General features: G+C 39.7%; 1 protein-coding gene across 10 annotated transcripts in view; it reads right to left on the reverse strand.

Moving 5' to 3' along the window:
- The window catches only part of RESF1 (retroelement silencing factor 1), a 32,256-nt gene that overhangs the window by 4,085 nt on the left and 5,870 nt on the right, over nt 1-22,301 (reverse strand). For 4 of the 10 annotated variants that reach the window (XR_009009721.1, XM_007175671.2, XM_057556636.1 and 1 more), the window contains exons 3-4: nt 10,007-10,090; nt 487-5,473 (exon numbers count right to left, since the gene is read on the reverse strand). Coding sequence is in view for 9 of the 10 variants with exons in the window: in XM_007175671.2 (XP_007175733.2) it covers nt 487-5,473; nt 10,007-10,024 (5,005 nt within the window). In the remaining variant the exon portion in view is untranslated. Of the gene's footprint in view, nt 1-486; nt 5,474-10,006; nt 10,091-10,367; nt 10,489-20,054; nt 20,237-22,301 lie in introns of all 10 variants that reach the window. The other 6 variants (XM_057556637.1, XM_057556638.1, XM_007175673.2 and 3 more) reach the window with 4 other exon arrangements.

Here is a 22,301-nt window from a genome sequence, read left to right on the forward strand (position 1 = left end):
CTGCTTCAAAGATGACAGTAAGTCAAACCACTTCCGTATGTACAAAAAGATTTCATTAACATTACATATCTCCTAACATTTAGACCAAAATTTCAAATTCACAGGGCTTTGAAACTGCAAGCCCCAAAAGAGAATGAACAAAGGCAAGACCTGAAATAATGTACACTTGATGCTTTTCTGACTTAGCACAAAGAATGTTTTTCACTTCTTGGCACAAAAGGAAATCTTTGTATTTGGCAAACCTTACAATTTTATATACCTCTTGTCTTTAATGTGAATGTAGTATAATTTAAAATAAGTGGGACACAAACTTAAAACAAATATTGCCCAATGAACCATCAACTTACTGAGAAGACTAAATATTAAGTAAAGGCAAAATGCATTTAAGTCTCTCCTAGTTACAGGGAAGTCAGGAGAGATGCTCTGTCACTTGCTGAACTACAGTATTACAATGTTGCAGACACCATCAAAAAAATCATACTGGACCTTGCACAGGAGCTTGCTCCTTCCTAGGAGTAAATGGCAGATCCTTCTGGTCTTCAACAGGGTTTGTATTCTTAAATAGTCCATCTGGACATAATTTAAACTCCAGCATGCTTAGTTTCTCTGTGGTATCTTTTACAGGTAAAAGGGTCTTAGGTTTACTTTCTGGTCTCTTTTCTTTATTAAGCTTCCTGGGTGAACTGTCTAATTTTGTGAGACAAATGCGCTCACGTTCAGTGCATTTAAATGCAACTCTGTTCAGATACAGTTTCCTTTGATCCTTTGCTTGGGAAGCCATTTGGCTGAATTCAACGTCACTATTTACATTACTTAAATTTTTGTCTAATTTGGTTTTATCAATCCACATTTTATCAGGTTGCTTTCCACCAACCGTTCCTTTAATATTCCTTGAAACGTATGTTTTAGACTCCTTGGAATGATGGGCTTTGAGGTTTTTACCATGGCTTGTACCAATATTTAATGATTCCTTAGAGGTCTGTACACTGCCATTGTGTCTCTCATTTGATCTCCCACAACTTCCCACTCGCGTAGAAAGTTTATTGGACCTCATATACTGAGAATCACATGGTACATTTTTCAGATAGTTTTTCTTTAATGCTTCTTTATGCTTCTGCCTTGATAAATACTCCTTTGGTGATAGAACTCTATTAATTTTAGATGAGCTATCCATAGAGCCTGAGGACTTAACATTTGACACTGTCTTTTCTTTAATCCTGGCTCTTTCACCTGTGGTTGAGAAAGGGTTACAGAATTTAAATGCACCACCTCCCACATTCTTATTCTGCTCTTGTTTATCATACCTCTTCCTCTTTATCTCTGAATCAAGTATGCTCCCTTCATCTAACTTCTTTTCCAAAACTTTTTTAGAGCCACCTGCTTTCAATTTTCTCTTTTCCGGTGATACTGACTGTACCAAAGAACCATTCTTCACATGCAAATCTTTATTTTTACTTGTCAAAAAACCCATCTTTGGTTTTAGTGGTCGTAAGTTTTGTGCCATGAGCTTCCTCTGCAGGCTCTCTTGAGAAAATTTTGCAATTTTGTTAGTGGAATGAAAAGTTATCTCATGAAATTGCAGTTTTCTTTTTCTTTTGTGACTCTGCAAAGAATCTGGTTTTTTATCACCTTTAGATAAAAAGTGACCAGATAATTCTTGTTCTGTCCTTAATGAGCTGTTATGTTCTGATTTGGATTTATCTTTTATATTCCTGCCTTGCTCTGTTTCAGGAAAAGGTTTTTTCTCAACTGGACAAGTCAGAGGAATCTTCGGCTGATTATTTGGAGGACTGTTAAATGCAATAGGAACATCTCTGTCAGAAGTTCTCTCTCCTTGTTTATAACCATTGGTCTCCAAAGGAGAACGTGGATCTTTCCCTTTTTCTTCCTTTGAAGTTGAGTTCTTAGTGGAATTACACTGGCATTGAGGTACTCCTTCATAAACCATAGACAGCCACCCCAATGCACAGCAACGGACATCATCTTTTTCTGAATCCAGTATTACAGAATCACAGGTTTCTTCAACTGTATGTGCTTGTGGGTCACACTGGTTCCCTTCTTTTGTGACAGGCTTTTCTTTCTGAGGCTCTGTCAGTTTGTCTACCTCATTGGGTTGATCGTCCTGTTCAGGAAATAATTCTTTCATTTGCTCTGAATTTAATATTGTAATTTGTATCTGGTCTGTTGAGTCTTTGGAGTCACAACTGGTTTTATCACAAGTTTGAGCTTTTGAGATTCGGTGTGCCATTGGTTGGACCACAAAACCTTCATGCATGTTCACAGGTTCAATACCATAGGGAAACTCTTCTAAAAGTTCTGACAGCTGATCATGTAGGTATAAGATTGATGTCTTATCTTTGAGATTCTCATTTGTTGTAGGATCCTGAGCTGCTTCCTGAGGGTAACTATTGTGCTGAATAGCAGCTGGTGAACACATATCATTAGCCATGCTTTCATTTTCAGTGATATGCTCTAAACTGCCTTGCTCAAGAATTCCACTCTTTGCTCCAATGTACTTCAAAGTCGATGGTTCTGGAGGTTGCAGTGACTCTGACTGATCAGTTATTTTATGTGAAACATCTGTGCACTGTACAAAATTCTCTTTTTGAAAGACAAAGTCTTTATTTCCAGTGATACTGTCAAATTGTTCATTTTGTCTATTATTCATTACTTGGTGATTGGGTAGAGGTTTCTGTGGCTCAACCTTTTGCAAAGAGGGCAAGTTGAATATCTTTGCTATTTGGGAATTATAAGCGGTATCACCTTCAACAAGAGAACAAATACTGCCAATCTGTAATACATCTCTGCCCACGATATCACTGTCCTTTGATATATATGTGGTTTGCTGATCACTCACAGGACACTGGATATCTGGTTCTGATTTGTTATGCTTTCCTTGATTGGTATTAGGTGTGACTTCTGAATTAGTATTAGTTGATTCACTTTGCTTATCCTTCTGAATTAGTGGGAAAATCTTGGTGCTTGTGGTACTTGTCACTGGTTCATTAACATTCAAAGCAGCAGTATTTTCTGTTGATTTGTTTTGTAAGCTACAAACACTGCCTTCTTTAATAACTGGATACATTGTTTCAGGTAAAGCTTCAGGTGTTATACCTTTGACAGACAATGTTTTGACATCTGAAAGAATTAAGGGTGATACTACAGCAATCCCCTTTGTAGTAGTTGCTCCTGAAGACTCATAATTCTGTGCTACCATTGATAAAACTGTTTCTTGTGAGCTGTTTGCAATTTTATTCTGAGAATTTCCCACAGTTGAAAATGGACTCTTGTCACAGATGTCCACAGGCTTTGAAATTCCAACTGCTGTTGTGTTTGTTTTTGACTCATTACACTGTTTTTCTTCCGTAGGTTCTGAAGGTTGCTTTTTCCACAAAGAAAGACACGTTGCTAGCAATTCCATGGAAAAGTGAGAGTCACTTTTAGAAGACATTCCATTGAAGGATTTATGCTCAATGTAAGAGTTGTTTGAAATCTTGGCATTTATATTACAAGTACTTGGAGTACCTGGAGTTTCCATGGGTTTCAAATTCACTTGGTTACCAGTGTTCTGGATATTTGGATTCATTTCAAAACTATGCAGTTTAGAATCATGAATATGTTCATTAGTATCTTTTAATAATTTCTTCTGAGTTTTATTTCCAGATGCAAGTAAACTGAGAATTAGCCTATTTTTATTTGGATATTTTGAAACATATTCCTCAAAGGATGTAGACTGAGGAAGAGAAGTTGCTTCAGAATTTGTTGGCACATTTTGTGCAACGTTGACTAAATTTCCTGATGAAAACTGGGTGTTATTTAATATTGCCTGGGTAATCTCAACAGTTGATGTCTTTAAAGAACTCACAACTTGTGAACAGCCAGAATTTAGTAAAACAGAACTGACTTGGTTAAAATTTCTGTCCTGAAGGTTGGAATTCAATGTATTGTGTGTTCTATTTGTTTCTTCTGCAGATTCCATTATCGTTGGTGGTTTATCCTCCACAGCATCTGGAGGGCCTAGGGTTACCTGTGGTCCAGACTGGATTTTGGCAGTTTGTTTCAGAGACAACCCACAATTTTGAGCTGATTCACTGTAAGAGTTATTAGTTGTTTTAATACAACCTGCTGCCATCAAAAGATTTTTATTAATTTTAATTTTCCTTGCAAGGTCCGAAAACTTCTTTTTTATTTCTACTAATGTTTTAATATCCCTCACTAACTTTTCTTTTGTGGCACTTGTGTCCAGTACTTGATTTGAAGTTAGATTTCGAGAATCCACTCTTTTCTCTTGATTATTTTGAGTAAGAGCCTGAACACCATCCACAGAAGATCTAATAGGTTCATTAAAAGGCTTATTGACATTGGTATTTACTCTCAAGTTACAGGAATTTCCCATTGTGTTGAAATTTTCATTAAGGTTTTGCCACTGCTGCTGAAAGCCTCTACAAAAGTCTTTTCTCGTTTCAGGTAAGTGCATTTCTTGACTCTGAGGAACTTCCATAGAAGTGTGTTTAACAACATGCTGAGTACTTTGCAGAGGCTGGCTTGCATACCTACAGTCATAAGGAGGAGGAGGAGGTCTTTTGTCAGTTTGAGTAACTGCATATTGATATGACGGTACAGTTGCAATCTGCTTTGACTGTAAAGTCAGGGCAGGATTTGGAGATTGACTATTTTTAACTTGTAATGATACAGATGACATAGGGGTTTGTTTCTGAAGAGTAGGATCCTGCAAAAAGCTTTGTGATGAATAACTATATTGCTTTGGAAGTGGTCTGTAATCTGGGTAAGTCAATCCACTGGATGCACGCTGCTGTGCCCAATCAACCTGTTGCTCTGATAAAGGTAGGTTAAGTCTCGGGTTTCCTTGATAAGTTATAGGAACTCTTCTGGAATTAGAAGGGATCATTTGTAGTTGCATAGAATAGGTATCTGATGTTAGAAATTGATTCTGTAGTGCACGTACATTGGGTGTATTCGTTCCAAAACCAGTCTGATGAGATACAGTTGTCCCTGTATGAGAAAGCATAGAATTCCTCATTGGTGAGTTCAACCATACATCCTGTGTAACTCCTGAAGACATTTGCAAATCGTGATTTGGTTGTTTGGGTCCTTTAACATTTGCATATGTTATTCTTTCTACTGAAGTTTGTGAGGTCACAATGGTCCCACTATGCATATCAGAAATAGGGATTTGTTGAGGAGTTTTATAATTTCTGATGTTGAGCAGTGGCTGTGAAACTGGATTTAAATTACTGAGAAATAGGCATGGTTCTTGGTTACTTCCAGGATGGTTTAAAGAACTTTGAGATGCTGTGGTAAGTGTGTTTACTAAAGCTTGCTCCAAAAAAGATGCCTGTTTTTTAGGATACTGTGGTGGTAAGGTGACACTCTCTGATTTTGCATTCCAGTTCATTGTCGATTTGATGCAGTAGCAGTGTATTAAAAGCCAGCTGTTTTGAATGTCAGGAATCTGTAGGAAATAAAGATCTTTTATTAAAAAGCTGTTTTGCCAGGTCAGAATTTCTAAGTTAATTTTCTTAGTTTACCTTATCACCAATGCTGACTATGTCTAGCAAAATTCCTGAAACCTCAGACTAGAGAAAGCTTCATCTTTGATTTGGATAAGAGGAACAGCAAAGGAAGATGTAATAATAAATATGGCAAATGTCAATAAAATTTTCTGGCGTGTTCAACAGAAATTCATTCTACCCAATATCGTTAGTATTTTGTTTGTTACACTTAAGAGACAATTACTTTCTGCATTTATTTATTTTAACTAGCTCTTTATTCTAAGTAACGCATGATCACTGTAAAAAATAAATTTTTTAAAAAATCAAGCATATACTAAGAAGCCCTTACTACTGTCCATCTCCAATGTCTAACTCCCTAGCGGTATCTACTGTTACCTTTCTTTCAGAAAATTTCTATATATAAAAAAACACCAATACATAGATAAAACCTCATCTTTTAAGACAAATGGAGTCCTACCAAACATGCTGTCTACAGTTAGCCTCATTTTCATTACTATACCTAGGATATCTTATCATTTCAACTACACACATATCTATCTCACTGTCTGCATAACATTCCACTTTCTGTGTATATCACCTTTTAACCATTTCTCTATTGATGGACATTTGGTTTTCTTAAGTTTTTGCACTTATAAACTATCCTATACTAAGAATTCTTGTATTTATGCTTTTATATTTGTGCTGTTTCTGCCAATTCCTACAAGTGAAATCAATATGTCAAAAGACACTAAAATCATTTTCATAAGCAGTGACAAACTGCCTTCCAAAAAGACTGAAATAATTTATACTCTCACCAACAGTACAGGGACATGGGACATATCTAAAAACGGACAAATCTGTAACAAATGATAGGGCAAACAAAGTTGACTTAAACGTATTAATAGTATACCAAACAACTGCAGAACACACATTCTTTCCAATGCACATGGAATTTTTACCGGTACTGACCATATGGCTAGGCCATAAGCAAATCTCATTTTTGAAGGATTACAATAATTCAGATTAATTCACAGTGGAATTAATCTAGAAATTGTAGAAAAAGGACCTAGGAAACTGCAAAATAATTAAGAAATAAAGAATGCAGTGAGCTCTGGTGTCTCTTCCTCTAATTATCCAATAGGATACCAGACCTATTGAATCAGATCCCACCCTTATGACCTCATTTACCTTAATTATCTCCCTAAAGGCCCCATCTCTAAAAATAGTCACACTGGAGGTCAGAGCTTCAACATACACATTTGGTGGGGGGGTGGGGGACAAGACACACAGTTCAGTCCATAATGGGCTCCCAACCCCATGTTAACATATGACTTGAGGATAATTTATAACATTAAATAGACTTATTTAAAAGAAGACTGGGAAGCAATCTCTGTATTTATCATACAAAGTTAAAAATAACAAGTTAATCCAAGGAAAAGACAGAGTGAAATAAAATGAGAACAGAGATTCAATAAGTCACAAGTTGGTAACAAATAAAAATCAATAAGCCTCTGACAACACTGATCATCATAAAAAAAAAATCCACTGTATTGGGAAAAGAGGCTATCACTAGATCTTACAGACATTAAAACGGTAATGTATTTATCTTGAGTATTTCCAAACATTTAAAATTTAGGTGGAATGGAGAAATTCCTTGAAAAAACATATCCTAACATCTATAATTAAATATCTTCACAAAGAAAACAGCAGGGCCATGTGGCTGTACTGGAGTGTTCTACCAATTACGGAAAAGATAATCCAATATAACCTCTTTAAAAGGTTAAAAGAGGGAACACTTCATAGCTTATTTACTGAGCCTATCATACCAAAGCTGAAAAGAAAGACAATTAAGAAGCCAATCTCTCAGAAACAAACACAAAAGTCCTGAGCAAAATGTTAGCAAACCAAATGGGGTGATACATGAAAAGGATAACATCATGATCAAACTGAGTTTATTTCAGGAATATAAAGTTTGTCATTGAAAATTAATCAAAGTAATTACATTATAATTATTTTTAAAATCACATGATCATTTCAACAGATGCAAGAACTTTTGATAAAATTCAATTAAAATTCATTAAAAGAACAATTGTATAAAACCAAGACTAGAAAGAAGTTTTCAAAAATTCAGACCAACAACAGTAATATTATTATTAATAATAATAGATAACTTAAATAAAGATGCCACTATCACCCACTTCTATTCATTGTTGCACTGGAGATCCTAGAAAGTATAAGAATTGTGAAGGAAAATATAAAGCTATTAATAGACGTTATGTAGAAAATCCAAAACAATCTGTAGATCTTTTAGATCTATTACATGATGGGTCATAGTGTACTCAAACTAGATTGAAGAAGGCACATGTTACCATGTGTTTAATTTCTTGATATGTATGTTTATTTATGTATTTGTTCATAAATAATACATAGAAGGGAACCTTTTGAGGCCTGGTGTCGAGCATGAAATAAAGCCGTTGACTAGAAACTGACTCCATGACTTCAGAGGTTTCATTTTTTGTCATTGCTGTACCTGAGCCAAGATTGATCTGTGCATGCTGGAAGGAAGAGGCAGACATTTTGGGGATCTCCTGCCAAGGTGACCTAAGGTGACACAGGTGGCATTAGAAACTCTCCCCCTCCCAAACTGAACATCTGATCTTGGAGATAACGTGCTCCTGGGACTATAAACTTAGGTGAGCTGGGACTGTTTGCATTTGAGACAAGTGTTGCTGTAACTTCATCTCTTGTCGAGGATCCATTCACCAAGGCACTGGCCACCAGAGGCTTTGCCCAAATGGACAGTTTTCACCTCATCACTTGTGACCCAGCAGTAATCCAGACCTGCTTGAGTGCCTCGTTGAGGAGACTAGTGTCTTGGACCAACTGGACTTTTCTATTATGGATGCATGGACTTGGTTTGTTACAAGCACTTCGTGCTCCAGTGGTTTTAACTTTCATTCTGCATTTTTACATACATTTTTGCTTTCTATTTCTCTGCTTGCTTCTTCTCACTTATGTGAAAGTCAAAGTCATTGGTGAACTCTATGTTTGTCCTGACCTGTCATTTGATTAAGGTAGTAAAGAAACCTCCCTCTCTTGAGAGTTTAATTTGTCGGGGAGCCAGATCACCCTTGTCCAACATGAGAGCATGCACATTTTGGTTTAAAAACAGGTCCCAAGGAGAAAGATCTGTATATTCCTCACATGCTTTCTCCCAGGAAAGCTCCTTAATAAGACAACTGATTAGGGAGAAGTATAATACAAAGTAAAAAGCAGTACTACCAAGTAGCAGTACTAACAAAAGAGTTAATGATAAATTCCCAATAATTTGCCCTATTTCTTATGTGAGCTTGGGGGTGGGAGGCTGTTACAGACTGAATTCTGTTCCCTCAAAGTTTATATGTTTAAGTCCAGTTCACTATATTTGGAGATAGGGCCTTGAGTGAGGCAATTAAGGTTAAATGAGGTCTTAAGGGTGGGGCCTTAACCCAACAGGATTAGTGTCCTTATAAGAGAGACACCCAGGTGTATACACACACAGGAAAGACCATCTGAGGAGACACAGAGAAGGTAGCTGTGTGCAAGCCAATGAGAGAGACCTCAGGAGAAACCAAACACATTGATCTCAGACTTCCAGACTCTAGACCTGCAGAAATTTATTGTTTAAGCTACCCAAGCTGTGGTTATTTTGTTAGGGCAGCCCTGCAGACTAACACAGAGCCTATGGGTAGGAAGAGAAATGCTCCTTACAAATAATTTGGGGTTGTTGGGTTTTTACCCCCTCTCTCTCCTTTGCTGGCATAGAAAAAAACTGAAGCCTGGAAAACCAACCTTGAACTACCGAAATTAAAAGGAGAGAGTTAAGGGACCTCTGTGGCAGTCCAGTGGTTAAGACTCCACACTTCCACTGCAGGGGGCGCTGGTTTCATCCCTGGTTGGGGAACGAAGATCCCACATGCCACTTGCCGCAGACAAAAACAAAAACAGAACAAAACAAAAAAGACTTTTTTCCTGACTGCAGCCTCTACTTTTGGATACAGTGTATTCTTAGACCTTCTGAAGATATATATATTTTTTTTTTTAAATTTTATTTATGTATTTATTTATGGCTGTGTTGGGTCTTCGTTTCTGTGCGAGGGCTTTCTCTAGTTGCGGCGAACGGGGGCCACTCTTCATCGCGGTGCGCGGGCCTCTCACTATCGCGGCCTCTCTTGTTGCGGAGTACAGGTTCCAGACACGCAGGCTCAGTAGTTGTGGCTCACGGGTCTAGTCGCTCCGCGGCATGTGGGATCTTCCCAGACCAGGGCTCGAACCCGTGTCCCCTGCATTGGCAGGCAGATTCTCAACCACTGCGCCACCAGGGAAGCCCCTGAAGATATATTTTAATGGAGATAACCAGAGACAGGATTTCCATGTCTATCATTTAAATTTTTCTTGGAAAAATAAACTCTTTTGCCCCCAAATTGGCACCCTGCCCTCTTATCTCCCCTCACCTGTGACAGCCATGGCATTTACCTAACAAATTCCAGCTACGGCTGAACTTAAGAACCTCTCTGCACAGGAGTAGCCAAAGTTTTCTGGGGAAAAAACACACAAGCCAACAAAATGAGTTCACACATTGCACATATAAACAGTGCCTGACAATTCTACTTCATTTTGTTGAAATTTTATTTATATTAAAGTAATTTAATTTTTCCATTCTTCTCTCCTCCCTGGTCCCCTGCCACCCCAACCCATACACATGCTCCCCCTACTCCGCTGCTTATATTTCAGAGAGAAAAAAATAGCACTATCCATCATTCTCCTGTCACCAAATCTATAAGACACAGCCTTGTAAATGCAGTCTGTACTTACAGTATCAAATCTCTACATTTAAAATCCTGCTCCCAGGAATTCCCTGGTGGTCCAGTGGTTACAACTAAGTGCTTTGACTGCTATGGGCCCGGGTTCGATGCCTGGTCAGTGAACTAAGATCCTGCAAGCCACGCAGCACAGCCAAAAAACAAAAAACAAAAAACAAAAAAACAGAGAGAGAGAGAGATAAAATCCTACTCCCTTTCCCTGTATTCCCAGTATCAACCTGTCTCTACTGGATTAAGTCAGTTACACATACACAGGCACACACACACACGCACATACGCCAGGATTACTGGTACTCAAAAAACACAACAAATAACCTCACTGGGCCCTACATTGTTCAGCTCTCTACTCCCCACCCCCCCACACACACACCAGTGACAGTCTTTTAACTTGGCTAAAAATCACAAATATAACAAATCAGATTTTAAATGCTTAAGACCTTTAAAGGTAGAAACAAATATGATTTTTTTAAAAGTAATTGTGGGACTTCCCTGGTGGTCCAGTGGGTAAGACTCCAACGTGCTCTCAATGCAGGGGGCGGGGGTTCAATCCCTGATTGGGGAACTAGATCCCACATGCATGCCACAGCTAAGAAGTCCACATGCCACAACTAAAGATCCTGCATGCCACAACTAAGACCCGGCACAGCCAAAATTAAATAAACAAATATTAAAAAAAAAATAAAGGTGGGACTTCCCTGGTGGCTCAGTGGTTAAGAATCCACCTGCCAATGCAGGGGACAAGGGTTCAATCCCTGGTCCAGGAAGATCCCACATGCCGTGGAGCAACTAAGCCCACGCGCCACAACTACTGAGCCTGTGCTCTAGAGCCCATAAGCCACCACTACTGAAGCCCGCACGCCTAGAGCCATGCTCCGCAACAAGAGAAGCCACCGCAATGAGAAGCCCGTGCACCGCAACAAAGAGTAGCCCCCACTCGCCACAACTAGAGAAAGTCTGTGTGCAGCAACAAAGACCCAATGCAGCCAAAAATAAATTAAATAAATAAATAAAAAATAAAAGTAATTTGTGATTCCATAAAATAACAAAAAAAATACTGAAAAAATTGTTAAAGAAGCTAAAATGCTACATTACAAAATACTTAATGCAAAAACAGTGAGGGACAAAAAGATATGAGACAGAAAATAAAAAGTACAAACAGGAGATGTAAATCCAACTATATCATAATAACATTAAAAGTGAGTGGATTAAACAATCCATACGACAGAATGTCAGATTATATTTTTAAAAAATGGCTAGCTAACTATATGCTGTCTCCAATAGGCATACCTTTGAGTCAAAGATAAAAACAGACTGGAAATAAAAGGATAAAAAAAGAGGGACTTCCCTGGTGGTCCAGCAGTTAAGACTCTGCACTCCTAATGCAAGGGACCCAGGTCTGGTCAGAGAACTAGATCCCACATGCCACAACTAAAAGATCCCGTGTGTTGCAACTAAAGATCCCACATGCCACAACAAAGATCCCTCGTGCTGCAACTAACACCCGGCACAGCCAAATAAATAAATAAATAAAAATTTTTAAAAAGGGATAAAAAAAAGATATTAGGCATATAACAGCCACAATAAAGGGAGAATGACTATACTAATTATCAGAAAAAATACACTAAAACAAAAAATGTTACTAAAGAGAGACTTTTTATAACCATAAAAGGGTCAGTCCACCAAGCAACATATAACAACTATAAACATATACACACTTATGAGAGCATTAAGGGCTTCCCTGGTGGCGCAGTGGTTAAGAATCCACCTGCCAATGCAAGGGACACGGGTTCAAGTCCTGGTCCGGGAAGATCCCACATGCCTCAGAGCGACTGGGCCCGTGCACCACAACTGCTGAGCCTGCACTCTAGAGGCCGGGAGCCACAACTACTGAGCCTGTGTGCTACAACTACTGAAGCCCACGCGCCTAAAGCCGGTGCTCCATAACAGGAGAGGCGACTACAATGAGAAGCCCGCGCACTGCAACGAAGAGTAACCCCCTCTCACCACAACTAGAGAAAGCCCGCGTGCAACCGTGAAGACCCAATGCAGCCAAAAATAAAATAAATAAATAAAATTAAATTTTAAAAAAGAGAGAGAGCATTAAAATACAAGAAGTAGGGACTTCCCTGGTGGCGCAGCAGTTAAGAATCCACCTGCCAATGCAGGGAACACGGGTTCCAGCCCTGATCCGGGAAGATCCCAAATGCTGCGGAGCAACTAAGCCCATGCGCCACAACTACTGAGCCTGCGCTCTAGAGCTCACGAGCCACAACTACTGAAGCCCACACACCTAGAACCCATGCTCTGCAACAAGAGAAGCCACCACAATAAGAATGCCGCGCACCATAACGAAGAGTAGCCCCCGCTCTCTGCAACTAGAGAAAGCCCATGTAGCAACGAAGACCCAATGCAGCCAAAAATAATTTTTTTAAAAAATGAATAAATTTATATAAAAAAAATACAAGAAGCAAAACACAAAGTGAAAAATAGCCAATTCACCAAGAGTCAAAGACTTCAATTCCCCACTTTCAATAGTGAACAGAATTGGCAGGGGGAAAAAAAAAAATCAACAAGGAAATAGGAGTTTTCAACATATTGTATACACCCACATTTCTAGCTTCCAGTGCAGATTAAAAAAAAAAAAATTTCAAAAAACTAGAGTACTTTAGGTTGCAGGTTAGTGCACAATTGTCCATTGGTTGCTTTGTAGTTTTAAGGTTCTCTCCTCTCTGGCAGTTACTATGGATTGGATCCAATAGTTCATGTACTCTTGTCAAGTGGCAAAAGGGTCAGCAAGCAGCCCAGTGACAGGTGCATGTGCCAGCAAGCTATGAAAGCACTAGATTTTTATATTCTGTTGTGGGGAATCTTCCTAACTATGAATAGGTATAGGTAAATTAGCAAACCGTAAATAATGATCCTTGATATAGCCGCACAAAGTTTGGCTCTACTAACCCACCCATCTGGCTGTAGGTTTTACGGTTTGGAGAACAAGCAATACTAATATGTTGATGCTGATAAACTGTGGTGGCCCTCACTGGGAAGGGAGGCAAGCAGCCCGGGTGTGTTGACATTGATAAAGTGCTATGGTCTACACTGGGGGGATTTAGAGTCATAATTCATATACTCCTATTCCAAAGAGAGAATCCATGGAGGCTTCCTGTGTGTCATCACAAAAACAGTCTTTTAAAATTTTTAATTAAAAAAAACCCTAAAGTCTATCTTTAGGTCTGACAGTCTCTGGATTGAAATCTTATATATATTATTACTATTACTTCCTGTGAGAAAAGTGGGACGAAAGCAAGTCACTAAAATCCATGGCATAGGAAGTTGTGAATAGCAAGTTGTAAACTGCGAAATTAAGATGAATTAGTGAAGCTGGAAAAAAAGGGAAGTGAGTGGCTGCAGTAGGCTATAAATGTAACAATGCATGCGGATTTTCACATAAAATCTTCATAAAGACCTTACTAACGTTAAGAAAAGGCTTGTGAATTTTTTTTATTTTAAAATATTCTATATCTATACAATGCAAATATGGTTTAACTGGAAAGCCTCCTTTATTTGAAGTCAGACTTATTACAGAAAATTACAAACCAAAAAATAACCTAAAAATCATACCTTTGAAGAATAATCATATTAATATCTATCTTCAACACAAATGCACAAGCATTTACAACCACCAACAGAAAAAACTCTACTGAAATGGACCTATCATATTATGGTTTACCATGGCCAGGCTTACTTTAGGCCAGAAAAAGTAGTAAGAAACAGAACATGAAAGGGCAAATTAAGCCACATCAAGAATTTTTTATATGCAAGGGTAACCATTAATTTATCAAAGAAACTGGAACATTATTATAGTGAAAGATAATGCTATTCAAAGCCAAGAGTGCTGGGCTTTTAAAAAGACTGTCTCAGGGAAAAGCAAAAGATGCGTATCTAGGGACTTCCCTGGCAAAACAGTGGTTAAGACTCTGCATGTCCACTGCAGGGGGCACGGGTTCCATCCCTGGTCAGGGAACTAGTATGCCGTGTGGCGTGGCCCAGAAATTAAAAAAAAAAAAAAAAGATGCATATCTAGACAGTTGTCTAGCAGGCTTCAATAAATGTTGGTCAAATGAATAAATGTTATCTATAATTGTTGAACACCAAGTTAAAGAGAAGTCCCTATTTAAATCTGCAAATGGGAAAAAATCTCCACCCCTCCCTTCGCATCTGTGTCAACCATAAACATTACATGATTTCATCTGTAAGCATTTCAGTACCTCAAAAATACAGGATTTCTTAGAAAATATAGTACTCTTCTCATACCTGAAAAAAACATATATCTCTTCTGGTATTTTAAATTGGAACCTTCCCTTATGTCTTTAGTTCCACTTCTAACGTGTTTATTTGGAGAGTCCACTGATGTGATTAAATTGAGGAAAAACCAGTATTTTTCATTGCAAAACTCATCTCCAATGGAAAAAGCTATAGATTCTTCTTTAAAATCAACAAAACCAGAAATACCAACACATAAGTGGTAAAACCCACTTCTGAGGAATTCCAAAAGTATCAAGATTTACTCAACCTATTCCAGCTTTGACTTCTTGTGTCCTTAGTCCTAAGAGAAATAAGGCTTTTATCAGTCCTTGAATTAGGCTTTCAAGAATAGACTACCCTAAATTTTACCTTTATAACACAACTTATAAATAGTAACAGCTAACACTTGAAAATTTATGTCAAGAACTGTATTGAGGGGCTTCCCTGGTGGTGCAGTGGTTAGGAATCCGCCTGCCAATGCAAGGGACATGGGTTCGAGCCGTGGCCTGGGAAGATCCCACATGCTGCGGACCAGCTAAGCCCATGTGCCACAACTACTGAGCCTGCGCTCTAGAGCCCGCAAGCCACAACTACTGAGCCCACGTGCCACAGCTACTGAAGCCTGCGTGCCTAGAGTCCGTGCTCCGCAACAAGAGAAGCCACGACAATGGGAAGCCCGCGCACTGCAACAAAGAGTAGCCCCGGCTCGCTGCAACTAGAGAAACCCCACACACAGCAACAAACACCCAACACAGCCAAAAATAATATAAATAAATAAATAAATAAATTTATAAAAAAAAAAAAAAAAGAACTGTATTGAATACTAAATACATCTAATGGTCACAACAAATGCATGAAGCCAAGCAGTCCTAAGCAGGAGCACCGCGGCTGGCAGGGCCACTGTCCCAGCTGTTAGGTCGGCTCTCTACACTGCTGCAGACAGAAAGGAGGCAAGACTGAATGGATTCTTATGTAGTTTTTTACCCACTCAAACAGCAAAACCAACTTCAGTATCCCTAGTCCCACAAGGTAGTACCAAGGCAGATGAGAACTGTAAACCGCAGTCATCTCATAGCCTGCAGTTATACCCCAAGGGAAGGGAGGCTGTCAAGTCTTGAGTGCAAGTGGAACTAGGGAGGAAGAGAAACCACATTGTGGCATTTCTCAGGAGGCTGCCAGGAGGACCTGTGGGGTGTCCTGCCAAGGTGTGGGTCAGACTGAGATTAAGCTAAACTTTGCCTGTGAGGCTTTTAAAGGAAAAGAAGGGTCATCAGAGCCCCACGGTGAAGCTGTTCACCTACATGTCTACTCTCCAATCTTTCAGGTACCTAGCTCCAAATTCAATTCAGAAGCACAGGCCAACACAATCAGACACCCTACTTAATTATACTTCCTCTTAGGTAACACTGGGTAAGAGTGACTAGACAGTGACTCTCAGCAGGATGATCAGGCCACAACCAGGCTCCCCATATGTCCCAGATGCCATCAAGGTTCACCAGTCAGAGCCACATGGCTTCCTCCTGGGAGAAAGGAGAAGCGGGAATAAATTGCTCTCCTTTCCCTGACTGATTAATCTCAGTACAGCATGAGGTGTTGGCACTCATCATGATGGCAGCAGGAAATTCAGAGCAATGTGATGATCACTGGGGCTAGAAAGTTTACACTAGTTTGTTGCGTCTTTTTTTTTTTGTTGCATCTTTATAGTAGAGGTCAGACAAATTTCGGACCACCTTTTCTAGGCGTATTATTCCCTAAAGTGGGAACTAAAGATCACAGAGCACACAGGAAGAAGTCAGTTATCCTTCCTTGGAGTTCTGCCTAGCAACTCATTTGGGCCCTCTAGGTTCCCACCTCAAGGAAACACGACCCATTAGAGGGGTAGTGGCCTCAAGTATCTGGAAATCCCTGACAACTGCCTCAAGTATAGATGATTAATATTTGGTAGGCAAGTATAAGCTACTTAACAATATTCTACTGGGGTACAAACTGCATTAGGAGATAAGCATCACTTATTACAATAGGAATGAGGCGATTCTGTGCCTCTTGAGGTAGACAAACTCCCTGAGTAGAAGTGAACAATTCCCATAAAGTATGCCGAAATGCCTCTGAAGAGAAATCTGATAAAAATCTTTTCCTCCCTGTTGGTTACCACTGTCATAATCGGCACATTAGTGTTTGCTCTGGTAGTCCCAGGTTGTTGACAGGATTCCAAGAACTACAACAGAGGCATTTTGTTGTCATGGGGTTAAGATTCAGATTCTATAAAACTGGAGGTTAAGATTAATGATGCAAAGAGACCTCAAGTACCAGAAGAAACATACAGGACAGAATCTACCTTCTTGTCAGCAGGGTCAGGTAAAGGATGACAGATCCAGCAAGCAGTTAAATTCAGAGCCATAACTACAGTCTAGAAAATGTACACAAGAGGGTTCTAATCAGGAAACCATGAGAAATCATGACTAATAGGATGAGGTATTCAGGCCTTTGCCCAAGGACACAGCTCCAAGGACATCCACTCCCAAAGTCAGCAGCTGCTGAGTTTCTAAGTGTCCTTAGATTAAGATCTTCCATTGGCCTGTAGTTATACTGGAGATGGTGGCAACAGTCTGGAGTAAATTAGATTAATGGTTTCTAAGTGCCCCCTACCCCCATGATCAGTACTGTCTTCCTTCCCCACCAGCATAGAGGAGCCATTCAAATTTTGCTGGATGAGAAGGAATGGCACTCAGTTGTAAAGTGAATAATCCCATGCTCTAAGCCACCCTAGCCACAACACTTTGCCCAATGACATGATCATATAGAAGGAAAATGTAAAAACTGATAGAAATTGTGGCAGTGAATCTTTAGGGGCATAATGAAACAGTGACCTACTGAAGATGAATTTCTGTCATCCAATAAACATCCTTCAACTACTTCAACTAAAGTAACATGTAGCAAGAAACTGAATGCAGAAGCAGATATAAGAATCCAACTATTAGCCAGACATTAAAGAGATTTGCAAAAATACAAAACAATGCCACTCTTTTCACTGGTGTTTTGTGTTGTTTTGGAAAACATTTATATTAACATGTAAGGATTAACTGTGGTTTTTTAAATTATTATTCATTTATTTATTTTTGGCTGCGTTAGGTCTTTGTTGCTGAGCGCGGGCTTTCTCTAGTTGTGGCAAGTGGGGAGCTACTCTTCGTTGTGGTGCATGGGCTTCTCATTGTGGTGGCTTCTCTTGTTGCGGAGCACGGGCTCTAGGCGCGCGGGCTTCAGTAGTTGTGGCACATGGGCTCAGTAGTTGTGGCTCACGGGCTCTAGAGCGCAGACTCAGTAGTTGTGGCACATGGGCTTAGTTGCTCCGCAGCATGTGGCATCCTCCCGGACCAGGGCTCGAACCCGTGGTCCCCTGCATTGGCAGGCGGATTCTTAACCACTGCACCACCAGGCAAGTCCTACTGTTATTTTTAAATAAAATAGTTTTTAAAAATTCCTGTTTCAGTTTTTAATGCAGTAAACATTGATGTAACCTACATAAACAAATGTTCTTTAGGGTCTTTAAGAATTTTTACTGTATATAATTGCTTCCTGAGACCATGTGTTCCTGCAGTCTCCAGCTGCAGAGAAAGCATGTCCATGCAGCTCTCAATGGAGGGAGAATCTGGAAGCACACATCTGACTTCTATGGACTTTGCCTATGCACATCTTTTTCCCATTGGTCCTATATTGTATCCTTTGCTGTCATAAACTTTAGCCACAAGAATACAAAAAGCAAGAAAACTAACAAAACCACAAGTTGGGTCTCTGAAAAGATCAACAAAATTGATAAACCTTTAGCCAGACTGAGCAAGAAAAAAGACTCAGATTACTAAACTCAGGAATAAGGACATTACTACCAACCTTACATTTAAAAAGAGATACTATGAACAACTGTATGCCAATATATTCAGATCATTTGGGTGAAAAGGACAAACCCCTGTGATATTGTAATTTATAATAAGAAGTACATTATTAGGTCTTCATCCCCATTTCTGGCACAAAGCTCCTAAAACCCTCGGATTTTCCTTAGTGAGAGTGATAAAGGTGTCTTTTGTTATGTCACTGAGGTGACTTTCTGACTGCACCTAAGGATGGAGGCTGGTTGCCAGGAGAACCAACCAGATGATTTTGTAACACAGCAGGACCCTATGGGGCCTTCCTGGGACAGGCCTTCCCCCATATCCTCTGCTTTAGCTCCTCTCTGAAGTACCTAGGTAATAGTATTTGATGCAAATTTCCTGAGTTGTTGGACAAACTACATGATGAGGTTAACCCCTGTGACACCACCCTGCTGCCTCACCATCAGCCAATCAGAGAACTGTGCGCAAGCTGATCACGTACCCTGAGAGCCCCGCCCCAATCACCTGGCCTTTGAAAATGCTTTGCTGAAACCCTTCAGGGAGCTCAAGGCTTTTCAGGGCATGAGCCACCTCATCTCCTTTCATGGCCTTGCAATAAACCTTTCTCTGCTGCAAACTCTGACATTTCAGTTTGTTTGGTCTCACTGTGTTTGCGTTAACAATTAGAGGGTTGAACTTTCAGTCCCACCCCTCACCCCCAGCCCCGCACCTCCCTCCCCAACCCCACAGCTCCAGGAGGGGAGAGGAGCTGGAGGTTGAATCAGTCACCAATGGCCAGTGATTTAATCAATCATGACTGTGTAAAGAGGTCTCCATAAAAACCCCAACGGGCAGGGTTGGGGAGCTTCGGGGTTGATGAACACATGATCTGGGGAGAAGTGGCATGGAAGCTCCACATCCCTTCCTCCCATGTACTTCACCCTACACATCTCTTCCACTCTTCCATCTGGTTGATGACTCCTATTGTTAAAAAAAAAAACAAAAAACAACAGGTCCTAGGTTGGAGCCACTTGCCCCCAGGACAGCAAACTAAGATTTAATTGCAGTTTCAAAATCTCCCAGGACTTAAATTTCTGGAATTTCCTGGTCAGCACTAGTGAGGTAACCTTGCCTGAAACAATACTTTCTTTTCTTTTGCTAATAACCTCCTTCTCGGCCCGGGTTTCTATAAAAGGCTTCCATTCTGTACAGCTCCTCAGAGCTCCAATTTACTCTCAATTCATGAATTGTTGAAAAAAGCCAATTAGATCCTCAAATTTACTCAGTTGAGTATTGTGTAACAATATCCTTTAATATCCTTTGCAATAAACCAGTAATCTAGTAAGTAAAATGTTTCTCTGAGTTCTGTGAGTCTCTCTAGCAAATTAATTGAACAGAGGAGGGGGGTCTTAGAAACCTCTTACCAATCGATCAGAAACAGAGGAGGGGGGGCCTTAGAAACCTCTTACCAATCGATCAGAAACAGAGGAGGGGGGGTCTTAGAAACCTCTTACCAATCGATCAGAAATACAGGTATCAACCTGGACTTGAGACTGGTGTATGAAGTTCAAGGAGAGGGTCGGTCCTGGAAACCTCCAATCTGTATCCAGTCAGAAGCACAGGTGACAATGTGGGCTTGTGCATCTGAAGTGGGGGGTGAGGCAGCTTGTGGGACTGAGGCTTCGACCTGTGGAATCTGATGGCATTTCCGGGTAGATAGTGTCAGAATTGAGTTTGTAACAGGGAAGAGCCAAATCTAACTACATGTTGGATCTGGTTCTTTTACTTTAACCTTTGCTTTCCGCTGCTTTTGTTCACTAAAAGGATACTGTCTATACATAATGGCCTGACTCAGGGAACCCTGTCCCTGAATGTTAAACCAAAGTGCCTTTGTTCAGGGAAGTGTCCGGACCCTGTCCACCTGTGGATGGCTGCAAGAAAGAAGAAATCAACACATCCCCTCCTCCCTGAGGCTGGCCATTCCAGGGGATATTTGCAAAACTTATGGCCTTTTTACTTCACTTCCTCACCTCCTCCCCCTCTCTGTTCTATAAAAGAAACTGGCATCCAAACCCCAATAAGATGGTTCTTTTGAGACACTAGTCTGCCATCTTTTCTGTCTGCCGGCTTTCAGAATAAAGTCATATTCCTTGCCTCAACACCTTGTCTCCTGATTTACTGGCCTGTCGTGCAGCAAGTAGAGGGAGCTTGGACTTGGTAACAAGTTGAATTGTAGGACACCCAACTGATATTCCCAGAGAATTGGTTGTTGGTGGTATGGTGGGGAACCCCCACCCCACACACACTTTGGAATTGGGTGCAGAATCCCAAAAGACACACTGACCAAAACTGACTCAAGAAGATACAGGAAATCAGAACAGACCCATAAAGAAATTGAATTAATAACCAAAAAACAACCCAAAAAGAAATGGTTAGGCCCAGATGACTTTCTGGTGATTCATGCCAAAAATTTAAACATTTAAAACCCACTCTACAAACTCTTCTAAAACATAAAAGAGGGAATACTTCCCAAATCAATTTTGAGGCCAATACTAAAATCAGGAAATAAATAAATACATAAAATCACAATAAAACTACAGACCAATCTGTTATGAATATAGATGCAAAAATCTTCAACAAAATACTAGCGAACCAAATATAACAGCATATAAAAATAAGTATACACCATGACCAACTGGTACTTTCCCAGAAATGCAAGATTGATTTTTTTACTTTTTATGTTGAACCAATGTCATATAACACATCAGTAGAATAAAGGACACAAACCACATGATCATCTCAAGCACATGTAGAAAAAGCATCTACTACGACTGAAATTAAATGCATCCTAAAATCCAACACCCTTTCAGATAAAAACACTAAAACTAGAAACAAAGGGGAACTTCCTCAACTGGATAAAAGGCATCTACAAAAAAAGCCACAGCTTTAAAGCCTGAATGTTTTTCCCTTTACAAGATCAGGAACAAGACAAGGATATCTGCTCTTGCCACTTCTATTCAACATTGTAGGAGGGGTTCTAGCCATGGCACTTGGCAAAAAGAAAAAAGAAATAAAAGACATCCAGATTGGAAATTAAGAAATAAAACTACCTCTACTTACAGATGGCATCATCTTGTACATAGGAAGTTGTAAGGAATCCACTAAAAACTAATAGAACTAGTTTGACTAGGTCGCCTAGTACAAGCTCAGTATACAAAAACCAAATTTATTTCTATACAACAATCTAGAAAACAATTCCATTTACAGTAACAGCAAAAAGAATGAAATACTTTGGAATAAATTTAACGAAAAGTAAAAATTGTACACTCTGAATATTACAAAACATTGCCAAAAGAAATTAAAGACTTAAATAAATGGAAACACATCCCACATTCATGGACTGGAAGATTTGATACTCTCAAGGCGGCACTACTCCTCAAATTGGTCTACAGAGTCATTACAACCCTTACTAAAGTCCCAGATGTCTTCTTTGCAGAAATTGAGAACCTGACCCTAAAATTCATTTTGAAAAAGAGTATAAAGTTGAAGGACTCACACTTCCCAATTTCAAAACTTTAAACTACAAAACTAGAGTAAACCGCTACAGGCTCTTTGGTGGGGCCTTACGCCAATGGGTATTTCCCAGAACTGCTGCTGCCAGTGTCCTTGTCCCCGTGAGCCACAGCACCCCCCCCCCACCTCTGCAGGAGACCCTGCACTACCAGCAGATCTTAAAATAGTAACTGCAAATTAGTAAGAAG

The sequence above is a fragment of the Balaenoptera acutorostrata genome, chromosome 11 (assembly GCF_949987535.1).
Source record: "Balaenoptera acutorostrata chromosome 11, mBalAcu1.1, whole genome shotgun sequence".
Lineage (NCBI taxonomy): Eukaryota > Metazoa > Chordata > Mammalia > Artiodactyla > Balaenopteridae > Balaenoptera > Balaenoptera acutorostrata.